Raw genomic sequence first — 17,584 nt, 5'->3', positions numbered from 1 at the left:
CACCAACCAATGGCCTGAGCTGTAACATGCTGGATAACGTAGCTCCATCATCACAAAATACCACCTGCGCCTCAGGGTAAAATGGGCTATTTTAAGAATAAAGAACAATCACTGCATGAATATAAAAGTGACTTGGCATTAGTCAGGAAATTGCAGTTACGTTTTAAATTCAGTAACGTCCGTGCTCTGATCTGAGACACTCAAAATGTCACCTTATGCTTCATACATATTTCAATCCTTTTAACTTGAAGGACCAGATCCTCAGCCGCTACGAGCTTCACTTGCGCAGCCGTGCGGGGCAGAGCTTACACCACCCATGGGAAGAAGCACTCATCCGAAGCCGCCTCCGGCAGCCAGCTGGCAGCCAACCCTGGCACTTCTCCATCAGTGCCACCATTCCCCCACCAGTGGAGAACGCAAGCTGGGGCACGGGACAAGCTTTCCGAATTGAATTAGAGTGATTTTGTCTGGCAAGCGGCTCGCAGGGAAGCAGGGCTGGGGACTACTCTGACTGTTTCTGCCTGGGTCTAGTCTGGCCTTCAGTAACCTTCAGATGCCAGGCAGGAGGATGGTGAATGCTCCCCATGACTTCCCATTCCCACATTTTGCACGAGTGCTGTTTTGACTTACCTTGTGGCAATGAAGCATGAACTACAAGGGCCGGATCCTCAAAAGCCTTGTACTTTGCATAGTTATCTATGTCAGAGAAACACGAGTACTGAGAAGATATAAAAAGCTATCCAATTAGCAAGGAAGCCTTTTATATCACAGTGCAGAGATGCAAATGATTTGCAAGGCAGCAGGGAATCAGACTTCAGTAACATACTATAGATATGAAGGATATAAAATTGGATACACAGAGCAGACACTTTTGGCAGAACCCCTGCAATGATTACCTGCTCTCTTCCCATTTTTTCTGTGTGTGCTTTGTGCTTTCCAGGAATCTGACATCAACGGACTACATAAGATAGACGAATAACCTGTGACACAGAACTGACAAGGATTTTCATTGAACAATTGTTTTGTTTGTGAGACCCTGTCTTATTAGGTTCATGTTGTTTAAATGCTACGTTGGAAAAAAAAATCAACACTGGTTACTTGATTTCATTACATCCAGTCTTGACTTTATGCATCAGAAAAATAGGAGCACGTAGGCTCCTGTACCTGTACCACGATTGCATCTCCCATGCACATGTAGAATCACAGAATGGTTTGGGTTGCAAGGGACCTTAAAGATCATCTAGTCCAAACCCCCTGCCATGGCCAGGGACATCTTTCACTAGATTAGGTTGCTCAAAGCCCCGTCCAGTCTGGCCTGGAACACTTTCAGTGATGGGGTATCCACAACTTCTCTGAGCAACCCGTTCCAGTGTCTCACCGCCCTCGTCGTAAAATATTTCTTCCTTATGTCCAATCTAAGTCTACCCTCTTCCAGTTTAAAACCATAAAATTTATTCCTCTTAAACATGGAATTATCTGGCTTTAAAGTCTATGCATCTAAATCTAGCCTCTCTTGGCACTCTGTGCTCTGTATGTACATTTTCTACACCGAATGAAACTATAATTGTATACTGAATAAAATAATAATATTGACATTACATATTTCCACATTGCTTTCATTTTCTGAAGGCTCTAAAAGCCTTCTAAAATGAAAGCGCATACAAAAGGCCAACTGAAGCACAGCCCAAAGCAGAACACAGCTTACCAGCAAACTGTGCTGGCACACCAGTGCACGGAGGTGCCTGTGATGTTTGGACCCCTGAGGACACAGGATATCAATGCTTCACAGCAAGGCAGGCAGACTCTCAAGCAGAGAAACTCTACCTCCTAACTAGGTGGCCAGCCACGCAAAACACTGGTAGCTCCCAGCTACCAGTATATATGCGTGCTGGCCAGTTGGCTAGGCTGCTAGGAGGTACTGGTGTTTGACTGCCCAGGGATCCATCCGAATAAATACTGCCCACCAGGCTCGAGCTACGCCAGACAGCACGTGCTGTGGTATGGCAAGCCTGCACGCGGTCAGCAGCCAGGAAAAGTGGAGCAAGAACTTGGGGGGAAGAAGTCCAGTGGGAAGGACCACTCTTTCTACCATGGAAAACAGTCTCCCCTGAGGGATGCCCCCCTAGAGCATTTTGCCAAGTCGGTTCTATAAAATAGGGCAAAGCACAACTCACTAAATTGAAACTACAGGAGGAGCTAAGGCAGACAGGATTTAATTAGCTGCTTTGAAATCTAGCCAAGAGCAGCAATACACAAGACCTTCTTCTTCCTTTTAAAATAATGCTTTATTGATTTTATACTGATGAATAAAGGATCAGGATAAGGCAGGCGATGCATTTTCTGTTCAATGAATTTTTAGCAGAAATTCTTATTTTTGGCTTAAGATTTTTTGAAACATAGACTGACAAGTTTGAATTGTCATTACAAAAATTAGGGGAAGAGAAAGGGATTGTTTTGTATTTTTGCCAAAACAAAATAAGTAAGCATTCAATTCTGTAGTGAGTGAGTGCCTTGTGGTTTGCTGATTTTTTTTTTTAATTATTATTACTTTTTTCTTTTTCACCAGAAGCTGATTTTACCACTCATCTCCATGGTGCTGTCTCCAGCAGCAGTCTCCCTAGCATGCTGGGGCAATGTATTTGTAAAAAGTAATGAGAAGCCAAATTTCAAACCAGAGCCTGCAGTGGCTAATTAGGTGTTTAAATATGGACTCAGCTGCTATCCAAGTTTGAAAACGGGATCCGTGTTTAGCACTTCCCCTGGCAGCCAGTATTACTCTGGTTTCTTTTCTGTCTGGCTTTAGTCGGTCTGTGTTCAGCAGAGGTCTCCCATTTATGTCCAGTGATACCATGTTTAGCAAAGAGCATTAAGTCAGCTCAGGGTACCCACTGAGTAACAGGGGAAACAAAATTGCTGCTCGGCATAGACCACTTCCTCCACACCTCCTGTGCACAGGCCCTCGTGCTGCTCTCGGCTTTTTCTCTTTCATTAACGGTTGCTTTTGCATTCTGCACACACGTGGAGGAAGCGGATACACCCCGACTGAAAGGAGGGTGCCGTGACAGCACCCTTTCCCTTCCCCACCACACCTTGCTTCAACAAAAGGCTCAGAGGACCTGTGACCGTACCGGCCGACACACAGCTACGTTTAACCTGGCCGGTGCTAGCAGTGAAGTTTTCCTGATGCGGACCTCTTTCACACCGCGCTTGTCTTGCGCATGTCACCCTCCCCTCACCCATCACCACGCTCCCCAATTTCCAGCGTGTTAATTTGCCTGGAGGGCAGAGTCCGCCAAGATCAAACTGCAGAACAACCCGATTGCTATGTGCTCCATTAAAAAACAAGCGATGCAAAACGTGGTGACATGCTGGGGTTTTTAATGAAAGGCCACACAAAATTTCAATGTATGCCGTAGGATGAATCAGTGAATTAAGCAAAACACAGACTTGCTGTATTAAAATGACTAAAGTCTCCTAATGATTTATGTATTAATCTTGCAATACATCATCACCATTGCTTAGTCAAGAATATAAAAGACTATTATTAAACACTCATGAAGCTTTCATAGTCTTAAATTTTCTTTCACCAGGGAATGCAGTGCAAGATTTTTCAAGATTTTTGATAGATTTTGCAGTTTATTTTGAAGCAGCTACAGAAATATATTGCAGAATATAGGTATGTCCTTTCTGGTTATCATAAGCAGTTTCTTTCTCTCTTTCTATGATAAACCAAAGCCTGAGTCCTAAATATTGCTTATTAGATTTAAGCAGACTTCCTGACAGTACTACATATATTTATCCCATAAACACATTTGCTGAGTCTCATCAATTGTAATTTTCCCTCAATTAAAAAAAAAAAAAAAAAAGGAAAATAGAGAGATGGAGAAAAGACAGAGTTGGAGAAATTAGAGTACGAAATTAGAATACTGAGTAATTTCAGTATTACCACTATTACCACTGAAAATCGCCAATTGAAAGAAACAAGCATATGCATTAGTATAATGAAATGAAAATCTAAAGTGTTAATGTTTCTACTTATTCAGATTTTGTTACAGTTTTGTACAGTAGCTGTCCTGTTAACAACTACTATAGGCTACCGTATAGTCACCCATTTCATACACATGCCTGGGTACTTTGGGTGTTCATTGAATAACTATACTTCTTCACGTACATTTCTTTCATATACTTGATATGTAGCCTTAAAAAAAAAAAATATATATTACATATAACAGTCAAGGTGGCCTTAGCATACCCCCGTGTATTTGAACTTGAATACACTGGTAACTGTAATTCGAGTGAATAAGGACTCAAGCATTAGGGACACCAGCAGTGCCCTCATGACCCAGTGATGGACACCTTGGAAAGGAAGGCTACAAGGCTGATAATTAATGGTTCTACACAAGCTGAAAAGCAAGCTCCTCGTGTCCTAGCTGGTCACACCAGGGTTACTTAAGCAGCCAGAGGCAGGTGGCACTTTCAGAGCAGCCCACCTTTCCCTTTAGTTCCGACCCACGGATGAAGATCAACCATGTCTAAAGTTTCTCCCTGCAGTGAGCCCCTCGGTGCCTCGTGCCCCCACGGAGCTCACACACGGCTCTGCCCAAAACCGGGCTTTCTCTGAAATCTTTCAACAGTGGTAAAATAGCATTTTTCTTCCTAAAATTAGAGGATAAGCATAAGGGTAGAGGCTCAGAGCTGGGAGATTCTCTCTCTCTCTCAAATGCTGGTGATGGTCTCACTGGCAGTAGCTGACTTCTTTACAAGTCAGTGACTCCTGCTTTGTGCTTTATCTGCAGTTCAGTAGGAGCCACAAGCTGGAAGCTGGGTTGTGGGTTCTTAAAGCCACGCTTCCCAACCTTCTGCACTTCACACTATAAATACAAAGCATTTAGTGACTAGCCCCTTGTTAGAGTTTGTAGGAAATGCAGCGTGGACAAAAATTAACTTACTGTCTTTGGAGGACTACATTTAGTGAAGGAACCTGGCAGGTCTTTATTATAAAAATGTTTATGAATTAAGCAGGGGCTTGTCACCCTGGGCATTACTGTCATCCAGACGGAATCAATGCATCATTTTTCATTTGGCTGATCCCTCCTCCTAATGGCAGGAGGTGAGATGTCAAGAGCCCTCCTGCTCACTGATTGCCTTGCTGTGTGCAGCTCCATTGCTGTGTGCTCAGCACAGTTCTCAAATGTATGAAACACAGACTCAAAGGCTGGCCTTCTAAAAGTCTCACCAGAATCAGTACCTTAAAAAAAGTCTAATTTTTCTGTTTGCATAAAATTGATGTTAATTTCAAATGTTTTTGATGATTTTAAATATTGATGGCAAGTTCAAGTTGTAATTACTGTAATTCCATTCTCCCAGAAAATATATCTCTTTATAAAGAATGATATAAATTGCCTCCTCTGAAGCATCGTTTCTCTACAGTCGGTTCATATGATGCAGTGTTAAGTATTTGCTAATATTTGAAGTGGTATTTGAGCATAATGGTATCACTTCATTCAATTAAAAATCTCCATCAAACAAATGAATGAGTAAATAAATAGAAGCAAGCAAGGTTTTGCATTGCTGCAGCCAAGAGACAGATCAAGGCTCCAAGACCTACATTCTGTACCCTGGTGACCCCTTTGAGTGATGGGGAAACATCACTGCCACTTATCTTTTAATATTATCTCTTGGATAATCTGGATCTCAGGTTACTGAAGATTGTCACACACCTTTTAAGATTATCTCTGGATTATATCAAGAAGAACTCTGAGGCACTCTCCACCCACTTGTGGAAAGCTTCCTAGCTCTCCTGCAATAGAGCTTTTAAGTTGAAGGAAGCAATGAGTTTGCTTATGGTTTCTTCCAGTAGAACGCACGTAGGGCCATAAAATGGCCCAGTAATAACTTGAACAATCCCAAATCTTAGTTCCATTTTGATAAAATAATTTTAAAACTAGTGTAGACTTTTCCAGACAAGCTGCAGATTCTGGGCTTTTCATTCTGGGACTGAGACGGAACTGTAGGGTCTGCTTATGCATAATAAAGTGCTGCCATTTCAAATCCAGCGCAGTTCACCTTATGTAGTTAGCAGATTTTCAGTAGACTACATGAAATGTGTTGGTATATATGTGAAGATAATGTAAGGTTTCTTTTTGTGATGGGCTGAACACACTGCCTTGGAGATGAGGAGGTGCCGAATGTGTCCTGCAAGTGCAAATGTTCAACACGCTGAAGGACTGGTCTGTCTTACCAGGATAAACGTGGCTTGAATGTACACACAGACTGCAAAATCATTTTTCCTCCAAGGTGTCTACAAATACTAGAGCAGAAAGTCCTATGTCATCACCCTCTGTCCAGAGGAGAAACATAAGACCATCAAGTCTGGCACGACAAAATAATTTTGAAAATCAGTTTTCATTTGTTGAAACAATCTAACAACTTCTGCTTTTTCAAAGTTTTCTTACATAGTGAGGATATGAGTATCACTTCAAACTGAGAGGTAAAACTAACTCCCAGTACGTGAATTAAGAGAAGGACCAAGCTCATAAAGAAAGTCACTATTTGTTAAAATCAGTCATGAGAAGTCTTCCCCTCTGTTGGAAGACAGCTAAGTTAAAGAAGAAATATGGCTGAAATGCCAACAGGTACAGGAGAGATTAAAATGTGGAAGTTTTCTGCACCCATGAAAATGACTCATAGTCCAGACAGCAGGAAAGGCTTTTGTTCTTGTGAGACCCTACGTCACCAGTGGCCCTTGGCCGCTGTCAGAAAAGATGCGGGATTTAAATAAGCGTATGAAAGGGGCCTGTGAAGAGGGGGGTCTTACTTAAGGAACATAAACAAGTCAACTTCAGCAAACAAAAAAACCTGCTAGAAACGAACAACATACAGTGGCTCAAAGTGGTCCATAGCCATCATTGCAAAGCGGTTATTTCAAAGTACCATAAGGGACAGTGACAGCAATCCCTTTCTCTACCGTTTAACCTTAGAGGTGGTTTTTGGTTTTGTTTTATAAATTTCCCACTACTATGTCACCCTGGAACACTGTAAAGAGAGATCTGCAATGGAAAACCAAGCATCTCCTAAGAAGGGGCATGGCATGGCCTGGGGCCAGAGCACATGAGATCTCTTCCATTTGCAAACACACCAGAAGCAAGGAAGTCAGGCAGGTTTGGCTTTCCAGGAAATGATGAGAAGTTTCATGTCCAAACCCTGAAAAACCAACACACAGTCACAGAGCTGCCCTGCCCCAGCCCTCACTGAAAAAAGAATTCAAAGATACTGCTGCTTTGGCAGACTGATTGATTTTTGGTGGCAATTCAGATACTGAACACCCCCTCTTTGAGCTGAGAACCAAAAGATTTTGTGCAATACTCATAGTATTTTAATTTGGACATTTCTGCAGTGCAGTATTACAGCTGGCATCACTGTTAAAAGCTCCTCAGCTTCTCAGAAAGCTACTGTGAGCCACAGCGCTCTTCGGTCTCTGTCCTTCTTGGGAGACTGAGACAGTGCTGTGTACAGCCAGCCTCCACCTCCCATGACAAGAAATGCAGGAGAACCGCAGCACCTGACGCATAACAAGAACAGAAGAAATGGATCAACAAAGCTGCAACTATATAACACATTCTGGCAGTATTGAAACTCCTGGGGGCTATAATATTTCACTTTTACAGTGACTTATTTTATTTAGAAAGTATATTTTTCATAAACCCCACATTTTTTATAGAGAATTTGATTTAATCAAAAGACCAATTTTTCTTCACAGGTTTAAGTATTCAAATGCCTAGCCTGTTTTCCTTTGATAACAGAAGTTCTCCTTCACTGAAAGAAGTGGTTTAGGACAGGGAGCAGAGAAAAGGTTAAGAGTTATCATTTGTAATTGCAGAGGCAGAAGTCTGCCTTTGCCTCCCGCCACTACAGCTTGTAATCCTTAACGGACATGGCAAGACCAGGGATGTATGGTTGTGAAGAACCAGGAGCAACAACAGGGCTGAACCCAGAGTGGATTTGTGGAAGGCAAGCTGATCGTTTTGAATGTTTCCCTTAACACAAATCCAGGGATTTACAGGCACGTGTGCCAGCCTTCCCCAGCTACGCTTAGGCAGCTCGAATGACAACTCTGCTGAAAAGGTACTGTGAGGATGGTGGCAGTTAGAGCAATTGAGAGGAACGCTAAAATCATCTCAATAATCACCCAGGGCCTGAACTCCAAAACTTTTAAGGTTCACTCAGCCTTAATGAGTCTTTTTGCTGACAGGGAGATGTTAAACTAACCTTCCCCTCTCAAGGGTGACAAGCTATCTCCACTCCCTATTCTCCGCAAGTGTGCTGGTTTTGGCTGGGATAGAGTTAATTTTCTTCGCAGTAGCTAGTATGGGGCTATGTTTTGGATTTGTGCTGGAAAGTGTTGATAATACAGGGATGTTTTCCTTACTGCTGAGCAGTGCTTACAGAGCCAAGGCCTTTTCTGCCTCTCACCTCACCCCACTAGCAAGGAGGCTGGGGGTGCACAAGAAGCTGGGAGCGGGCACAGCCGGGACAGCTGACCCCAACTGACCAAAGGGATATTCCATACCATATGACGTCATGCTCAGCACATAAAGCTGGGGGAAGAAGGAGGAAGGGGGGGATGTTCAGAGTTATGGTGGTTTGTCTTCCCAAGTGACCGTTAGACGTGATGGAGCCCTGCTTTCCTGGAGATGGCTGAACACCTGCCTGCCGATGGGAAGTAGAGAATGAATTCCTTGTTTTCCTTTGCTTGCGTGCACGGCTTTTGCTTTACCTATTAAACTGTCTTTATCTCACCCTGCGAGTTTTCTCACTTTTACCCTTCTGATGCTCATCCCCATCCCACCAGTGGGGAGTTAGCGAGCGGCTGGGTGGGGCTTAGTTGCCAGCTGGGGTTAAACCATGACAACAAGTCCCTTTTGCCTCCTCTGTCACTTGAGTGCAGTACATTAACTTTCAAATTACCACCGAACCATCTTGCTGTTTTGGAAAACAGCACGTCTGTGAGATCCACTGTCCTGTGTGCCACAGAGAGTTGACTTCACCCACCCAACCTGCTGTGCAGGAGAGGCTGAGCAGCAGAAATACCCATATATCACATACCTCCCAACACATTGCAATTTTGAACTCATTCAGAAACACTGTGTCCTATTAAATTATTAACCATTATTAATAATCCTTTGTTAAGACCATTAATCCCTTTTAGACAAGAAGGAATTTAACATTGTGACACACAAAGTAGCTACATTTAATTTCCCTGAATACATTAAAGTCTGGCATTACCTTTGTGATAGTAGTGTTACACTGTGTTACTGTTCTTCAGAAACTAATGAACCCTAGAAGTATTTTGGTTAGACAGAACGAAAATACACTGATAAATGTAAAACTAAAACTTTCCAAAGTTGGCATCCTGACTTAAATATTTCTTCATGATTGGTTGCAGGAAAGGCTAGGGGTCACCTGTGGCCTGCAACAGGGATAAAACACATGCTACATATGAACTAAAACTCTGTCTTTTGGATTGATGAATTAATAGCCCAATTTTTTTTTTTTTTTTAAATAATTTACAGAATTTGAGACCTGTGCCTTCACCAATACACTCATTTTTCAGGCCAGCAAGTCAATTTTTGCAATTAATGTTAATTGCTGCAAAAGCAGGGCATCATTTTGCAAAGCAGCAAATCCTTTTGCATTCATACAGAAAACATTTTGTAAAGAAGGACAGAAATACCCTTATGTAGCTGCATTAAGCATTTGAATACTTATCATCTAACTATAGACAGGAAAACTTGGCAACCTGCTGCAGGAAGATGTTTAACTGAATACAGCAGTGTGCTGCAGTTGGTATTTGGTCCTGTCAAGGGAACATGATTAATCTTGCAAATAGAACTAGAATATGCAATAAAAGTCACTGCTGGGAAGCTGTTTAAACAATACAACTCAAACAAAAACATATATTCCTTGAGTAAAATAAAATCTATAATAACATGTATCTATCTTGTTGTCTAGAATTATTACAATTTCTGTAATTTTCACAGCATTTTATTAAACAGCAGTCCAGTGACACATTTCTTCATATATAACTGTGAAAGACTTCTGTACTGACTAAAATGGATTAACAAATAAAAGGGTAATATTTAAAATCCCTCCTACTTCCTCTTACAAATTTTCCTTTATTATTTAAAAATTTGGAAATAAACCAATAGTACTATGCTACTACTACGCTAGATCAGCTTCATGTTTGCTTTTGCTTGAACTGAAGATATCGTACATCCCATAAGTTCTTCCAGTCAGAGAGAACTCAGAAACCACAAGTGATAGAACAGTTGTGAAAAGGCACTGAAAGAACCAACTGGAAATTTAAAAAAATTAAAAAAGCAGCTTTGAAAAAAATGCTGACTCATCAAACCATTCTTAGGGGAAAAAAACTGTTTTAAACAAATGTCCAGCTAAAAAAAAAAAGTAATCTGAAACTGATGGAGATACCTTACTTCAACAGGATGACTTAGAAATTAAAAGTTTGGAGTTTCAGTTTGATCAACATTATACTTCAATTTACAAATAAATTAGAAATAAAATATTCTGAAATCACTGAAATCAATGGTTTGCGTCTGAAAAATGGATTCGTATTTTCCAAAAGTAATTTGACATATTAACTTTTCATTGCTATTCATGGATAAGATTTTCAAAATCTCTGCAATGCTGATGGGACAAAATCCTCAACTGTCTGCTCAAACTTAATACAACTTAATTTACCAACAAACGTCACACGCACACAAGAAGTGAAGACGAAGGACACCACCCATCCAAGAACAGGAGGTCTCCAGGGACTTTGCTAGACAGATTTTCCCAGTAGCATGTGCCACCTCCTGTTACAGCCCTTATGAACCGCCTAGCAGAGGAGATGGACTGGAGCTGCCTGCCCTCCCCAGCATCCTCCCAGGTCCTGGGCAGAGCTGTTTACCCTATTTTACACCAGCTAGGAAGCACATATGGCAGATTTTTGCAATTCCTTTCATTCAATCTCTACTGTCTCTGACACGATTCATGCACTAGGGCTACAGGGAAAAAATACAGAAATTATCTGGGGACTGCACCAGCTTGGAGAGTTACAAAGAACATGAGCTCCTTCCGCAGTGAGAGAGCAGAGGAAAGAGAGCAGAAAACGTGTGACTAACTGTTCCTGAATATACAGCAGACATGAACCAGAAAAGGAGCTGTGTTACTGTGGCTGGGGAGTTCATAGATCTGTGATTCATAGCATTACAGGGCCCATTTGGCATGCAAAAGGAGACGATGATGAAAGGAATAGTTAGTCATGGAGACAAAGCTAGACAGAACACACAAAGATGCTCCCCCTGGGAAAGGGAACATATTCAGTGTGACCCACAGGCTGGGAAAGGGAATAAGGTCGCCTTTTCTTTATCTTCCTTCCTACTTTGGTAGGTAGAGTACTCGAAGGAGTGCCCGCCATCCCAGCCTTGTAAGAGCACCATGAACTCCAGTGCACTGTTCAAGCCTACCTCAACCCAAGAGGATGGCACAATGTTCTTCAAACTTTTGCTAAAACCAGACAGCCATATTCTCTCATGACCATATTTTTTTCTTCTCTCACTTTAGAAAGTATTATTTAAGGCAGGCAAAAGAGGAAGAAAGGACATCCCAGCTATGCTGTTAAGAGTGCACAGTGTACTACCCTCAGCATGTAATTGCTGAAATCACCACTGTTGAAACGCTTGCAGATAGCGCTTGTGTTAAACTTTCACCTCCTTGAAAACAGTCGTATTCGAAGTAGGGATGAAGGAGAATGATTTGCCTTAGGGATCCCCTTGTCGACTCATGTGATTGCTGTTGAAAACGGTCTGGATCTAAAAGACCACAAAGGTGTTTGATGTTCTTCATATATCCTTCAGCAAAAGAACTGGGAGAACAGTCATTGCTCTTGTGCGTTTGCATTTTCAATAACACACTTGAAACAAGCTATGCCCTGCCAGTTTGGAACAAGCTCTGTCCTGCCTTGATGTACCCATGCCATGTCTCTTTTACTGGTGTGTGCGAAGAGGATGGGCAGGAAAGGAGAGAAATGACATTCATAGGGGAGAAATAGGACTGGGCTAGGGGGAGAAGATAAGAGGAAGATAAATGGAGAGGAGGAAATGAACTGGTGAGTGGAAATAAGACACACCCCCCACCAAAAAAAAAGAGGAAAAATGATGAGATAGTAGAGGGAAAAGGCAACGGGACAAAAAAGCTCAAAAGACACAGGTGAAGATGAAACTGTGAACATAGAAATCAGGTAGGCAGGCATGAAGAGAGCGATAACAAAGAAAGAAAAATAATGTAAAATGCAAGGAAAAAATAAATTAACCCTCCTGCCAAAAAAGAGCTGAAAAGAGAAACATGGGATAAATCAGATTGATAAGATGGCAGAAAACAAACCAAAGAGGAAACGCGGAAGACAGTAGCACAAGCTGCATTTAATACTGTTCATGGGACAGACCTTACAACAATTACTTGTTATGCTGTTGCCCTGTGGTCACTGTGATATGGATGACTTCTGGCTTCAGGGCAGAACTCCAAGCAGCAAGTACAAGCAATGGGAGCAATGGCCACAACTGCGACTGCCAGCCCAGAGCCTCCTGAGTGGAAGAACGATCCCATAGAAAAATCTGTGGTAAAGCAAAGAACTGAGCCTCGGTTTACTGTCTCCTTTAAGTCAAGACAGTCTTCTGCCTTTCCTTCTCTGTTGTGTTTGATGGATGGATCCCTCCTCCGCCACCATCACTCACCTCCAGTTTGGACACTAGCCCAACCAAAATCTAGGAATAACGGGACAAGAGCATGGTAAAAAATTCAGTCTGCTGCCACTGGTAATTTTTCCAGCACAGAGTACGGCCCCCTTTCTCCACTGTGAATAAATGACTTCAAATTGTTTTGCTTCCTCCCTGCAAGGTTAGGACTACCTGCCAATCTGGGAACATACATCCAAATTGTGAAATGAATTATGGCCAGCTAGTGCAACTCAAAATAAGGAAAAAGCCAGTATAAAATTTTTAGAAAGATTTCCCATTCACACAAGCGGCAAAACTGAGGGATGGCATCACTGGGAAACTGTGGCAATTCATGGAACACTATCGTATCACAGTGCTCACCATGGGTGTCTTTACCACATCCATTAAAGCTCTTAAATGCTGCTCTGAATCACAAGACATCTCTGAGGCCCCGTGGTATAGGCAATGCCTGTGTATGGTACCCCGCAACAGTCCTCCAGGGTTGCTAAACCACCCGCTCACGCTGTAGGCACACACTCAAACACACAAGCGATCTCACTAGTTTTAGCAGCACTGTTTATGCGATAACTAACTATTTGCCTGAGTGGGGGCTTATCGGCAGTTAGGCTAAAAAAAAACCCAGCAGTATCTTCTTCTACATGAAGCAATAAAAGGTTTGGAGCCGAATCCACAGCCCCCTCTGGGTCCCACCAGTGTGCCTGTATGCTCAGAAAGCAGGCACCGCTGCTGCCCCCGAGCAATTCAGAGCATCCATGTGGGAAAGAGCAGGCAAAATCAGCCAGAGTCTGTCGTCCTTTATGGCTCTTCTTACACCAATAAAGTTGAAATGTAAAGGGCAGGGTTTGGCGCAAAAGCTGCAGGTAAATCTCACTGGTATATTATTATTTTTTACAACAGATCGGTCATGTTCATGCTCAACCGTAACTTCCCTAACTGAAACATTTCTGGTTCCTTTAACATATGAGTTAATAATGATGAATCACAGGTAAGGATGATCCTAAATTAAAGAGGCACAGTACAAGGCCTTGCTATAATCAAGGAAACTACTATTATCTAGAGACACAGAACAGCCACATTTAATTTTGCATTCTGCCCTTTAGCCCGAAGAAATACTAATTACACTCCCCTTAGCCCCCTTGCGTGGTGCCATCCAGCACATGCCCATCAGAAACAATGAATACATACCTCAAGTGAAGAGTAAGGGTAATTTCCTGTGGTTGTTTTACAAGCAAGAGATTAAACTGCCAGTACCCTGCAGAGTTTAAACAATGTACTTGTAATAAAACTGATGCCGTAGTATGTAATCAGAAGTCAAACAGAAAGTTTGACATGCTTAATGCAGCATTCATATGTAAAATGTCTGCAGTGGAAACAGCCCAGCTCTCTAATTTCGGTCTTTGTTCCAAAATGAAACCTCAGGTCAGGTGCCTCTGAACACGTGCTGAAGTCCCTGTCAAAGGACGGAGAAGGAATTTCTCCAGGGAAATGATGCAAAATTCAGCCTGGCTCTGTGCAGGCAGAAATGCTCTGGAGCCCATCAGAAGATAGGCTCTGTGTGAGCCTGTTAGTAAGCATGTAACTGCCACACGTGACTGCATGGGGAAATTTTGAAATGTATCTATCTCAGTTATCCTGCCCATTCCTCAATTAACTGAACAACTCTACACGGTTCCTTTATGATACCAGAGACATTCACCACATCATTTGATGTCTTCCTAATGTTAGAAATATCCCACAGACATTCACCCACAGTTTTCCTAAATGCAAGTAATTGGACAGGATACGGCCATGCATTTTAACCCATCTTACTGGGTTAAAAACCCAGGACGGCCGTGCACTCGGATCTCGGTAAGCTCTCAGGGAAGTGCAGGGGGTGACCCAGACAAGAGCCAGGGCTCCAGCATTTGCAGTGGATCACCAGGCTGATGTGTGAGAGGGCAAGCACCACAGGGACGGGAGGGATGACACAGCCCGGGGACGGGAGGCAGGCGGGGAAGCTGGAGAAGGGCTGTGAGGGAGGCAGAGGTGGGGGACCAGAACGCCAGGAACGGTCCAGGACAAGGCGGAGGCCGGAGGCGGAAGGAAGGGAGGATGGGAGGTGTGCCAGGAGCTGCAGGCCAGCGCGCAGAGCTGGCGGGGAGGAAGGAGCAGCAGGCAGCGTGTGGGCCGGGCGAAGCTGCAAGGCAGCCGGGCAGGTGGGGCCAGCTGCCCCCCCAGAGCCAAGTCAGCAGCCCTGCGCTCAGCAGGCGGGGAGCTAGCGGCCACAGGCATCTGTCTGCGCCCGTCTGAGGGCACGATCAGGGCCTCTACCTATGCATTCACTTGAGGACGAAGTCTATTAGCATTCGCCCAAGCCATTTTAAAACATCCCAGTTATTGAGAGTCTCCCTGGTTTGGCAGTGAGGAGTCCAGGCTCTGCACCACAGCCGTCACCGCAGTGTAAGCATCAGAAAGGAAGCCAGGCTTTCAAGGTTCAGAATAAAAGACTCAGTTTACAAAGTTATAAATTATTTGTATCTTTGACTGAAGGCTGCAAGCTTTGCTCAAGTCTGAAAGATATTTAGCAACTGCTTGAGAATCACTGTTCATTTAAAAAAAAAAAAGAAAAAAAGGCAACAATCCCTCTCCCCCCATTCAGTATTTGGTAACAATTCTCATGGAGTTTAATCTGCACACCCTTACTGCAGATCGGTGAATAACAAAAATGGATGGGTACCTGCTTTGTAAGTCGTTCAGGTGCAATTTGCCTACATAATGGGTGGCTGATGAGACAGTGATGATCCTAGCGTTGTGACTGTGCGTTCCTGATTGCTTCAGCATATCCAAGAGGAGGTTAGTCAACAGGAAGTGTCCCAAGTAGTTCAAGCCGAAGTGCTCCTCAAACCCATCCTCCGTCTTCCTTTCAGGGACCAGCATCACCCCAGCTGGAGGAGAAAGCAGAGGTAAAACCTGTTGATTTATTTCAGAGAAGGAGCAAGCTAGGAGCACGGATCTCCTGCCGCAGAGTGTAAACACGGCATTTAGAGCAATGAGTGATTGGTGATGGCGTGTGAAGTGTAAAGCCGGCACTGATTGATTCCTGCCGAGAAAAATGTCAAAACCCTCACTTCAGTTCGTTTATCCAGAAAACAGGTAGACTGACTCCTTCCCTCTCTCCCTCCCTGCAGAATTGTGAGGATAAGTGAGTTAATTTGTGAAAAGTGTTTTGAAAACATTGAAAGTTGAGTTAACCCATTGCTGTCGTGCCAGAACTCAATGCTGCAGATCCACAACAATAATTAATCCATCTACAATAGGTGGGAGCTGTGTGATCCCAACAACATTCCTTCCATCAAAGAGCTCAGAGCAGTGGAGGCAAGACCAGGCTAAGCAGCAGACCTGCTCTCCCAGACGGCTTTCTGCTGAGTCCTGGCTGGAGTTTAAAGATCTGTTGAGTCTTTGTCTGAAATGTGCAACTTCTACCTCATTGGTGTGTGTGAGAAAAGATGTAGTAAATTTACTCAATATATCTTAATTACTGTGCTTACAAGCAGCTGCATATTGAAATGAGTTTTTGAATGCTTATTTTGGCAATATTTTTGCATATATTTCTAAAAACCACAATTTTCAAACTCAGTGCCTAAAATAAGTATCCACATCCCTAGCACACAATGTTGATTTCAGCATCGTGCAGAGAATCCTGAGCTCATGCATAAACTATATCGTGTACTGAGGCTGTGTGGGGGATAGCTATCCCGTTCAATTATAATGTGGACTTGAATGTTATAAATTATTCTTAGTTTATTAAAATTTAATTATCATACAAGTGGACCTGACCTTTGTAATTTACATATAGATGGACGTGGCTCATGCAGAATAATGTTGAATAATAAGAAACATGGATATGGTACAGCAGAAAGGCCACCTCTGCTCACAGACATGAGACAGTGTCAGCTTCATCCTCGTGCTACTTCATGTGTCCATTAAAAAGCCTTTAACATGCCATTTCTTGACATCAGCTCAATAATGGCATATTAAATTACCATTTTAAATTGCACATGCTGCGCATCTGTACCATTCCTTCTTTGGGGGGGTCCCACCACCTGACAGTCCTGCTTCGTTACTGCTGCTCGGGCTGAGGAGGAGATATTTTCAGGATCTTTTTAGCACGGCCAACACCCATAGCGATTCACCTATGGCTGCCTATTGCTTAACGAGGCAACTGGAGAAGCAGCGTGAGGGGAAGAAACGAGAGACGACGACAGAGCAAACAAAAGGTTTGGGTGTAACACAGCGTACCTGCATACAGGGACCTTACGACTGAATGTGAGCGATGCTGGCTGATGGTACGATGAAAGAAACACAACACAAATTACATGACCGGGCTCTACAAAAGCTCTGATTGGCATCTCTCTCTGTCATTACAGCCACTCTCCCAGATCCCTCAGAATGACAGGAAAACCCAGCTGCCAGGTGTGGTTTCTCTACCTGTCAAATCTCAACTTTAACAATGGAAAGACACAAATTAGAGGGTGTCTGGTCGGATGTCCCGTTGTTTTCTCCTTCCTCAGCAGCACTTACTCTGATGCATGGTGCAACTGCTCACAGAGTTGGAAACAGATTTCCATTTCCTCCATAATCTGCATATGTGGCATATAATGACATCCAGAACAGTGGCCGGGACTGAACACTGGCGTGAAGGTTACGGACAGACAGAAAGGTGAAACAAGTCTTGCTGAGACTTCTTCTTGTTTTCTGGGAAGAAGGAAAGTGTGGGAAGGGCAACAAACCCCAAGCTCCCAGACCAAGTC

The 17,584-nt window shown here is 43.2% G+C and overlaps 1 protein-coding gene across 1 annotated transcript in view; it reads right to left on the bottom strand.

Moving 5' to 3' along the window:
* DHRSX (dehydrogenase/reductase (SDR family) X-linked) overlaps window positions 1-17,584 on the bottom strand; it is a gene marked incomplete at both ends in the record, with an annotated part of 70,288 nt that overhangs the window by 1,986 nt on the left and 50,718 nt on the right. The window contains one exon of the mRNA XM_009573331.1: window positions 15,511-15,718. Within this exon, the coding sequence (XP_009571626.1) occupies window positions 15,511-15,718 (208 nt within the window). The remainder of the gene's footprint in view (window positions 1-15,510; window positions 15,719-17,584) is intronic.

The sequence above is a fragment of the Fulmarus glacialis genome, unplaced genomic scaffold (genome assembly GCF_000690835.1).
Source record: "Fulmarus glacialis isolate BGI_N327 unplaced genomic scaffold, ASM69083v1 scaffold5732, whole genome shotgun sequence".
NCBI lineage: Eukaryota > Metazoa > Chordata > Aves > Procellariiformes > Procellariidae > Fulmarus > Fulmarus glacialis.
The sequence above is the reverse complement of the archived record's forward strand: the minus strand, read 5'-3'. Positions and strand labels throughout refer to the sequence as shown.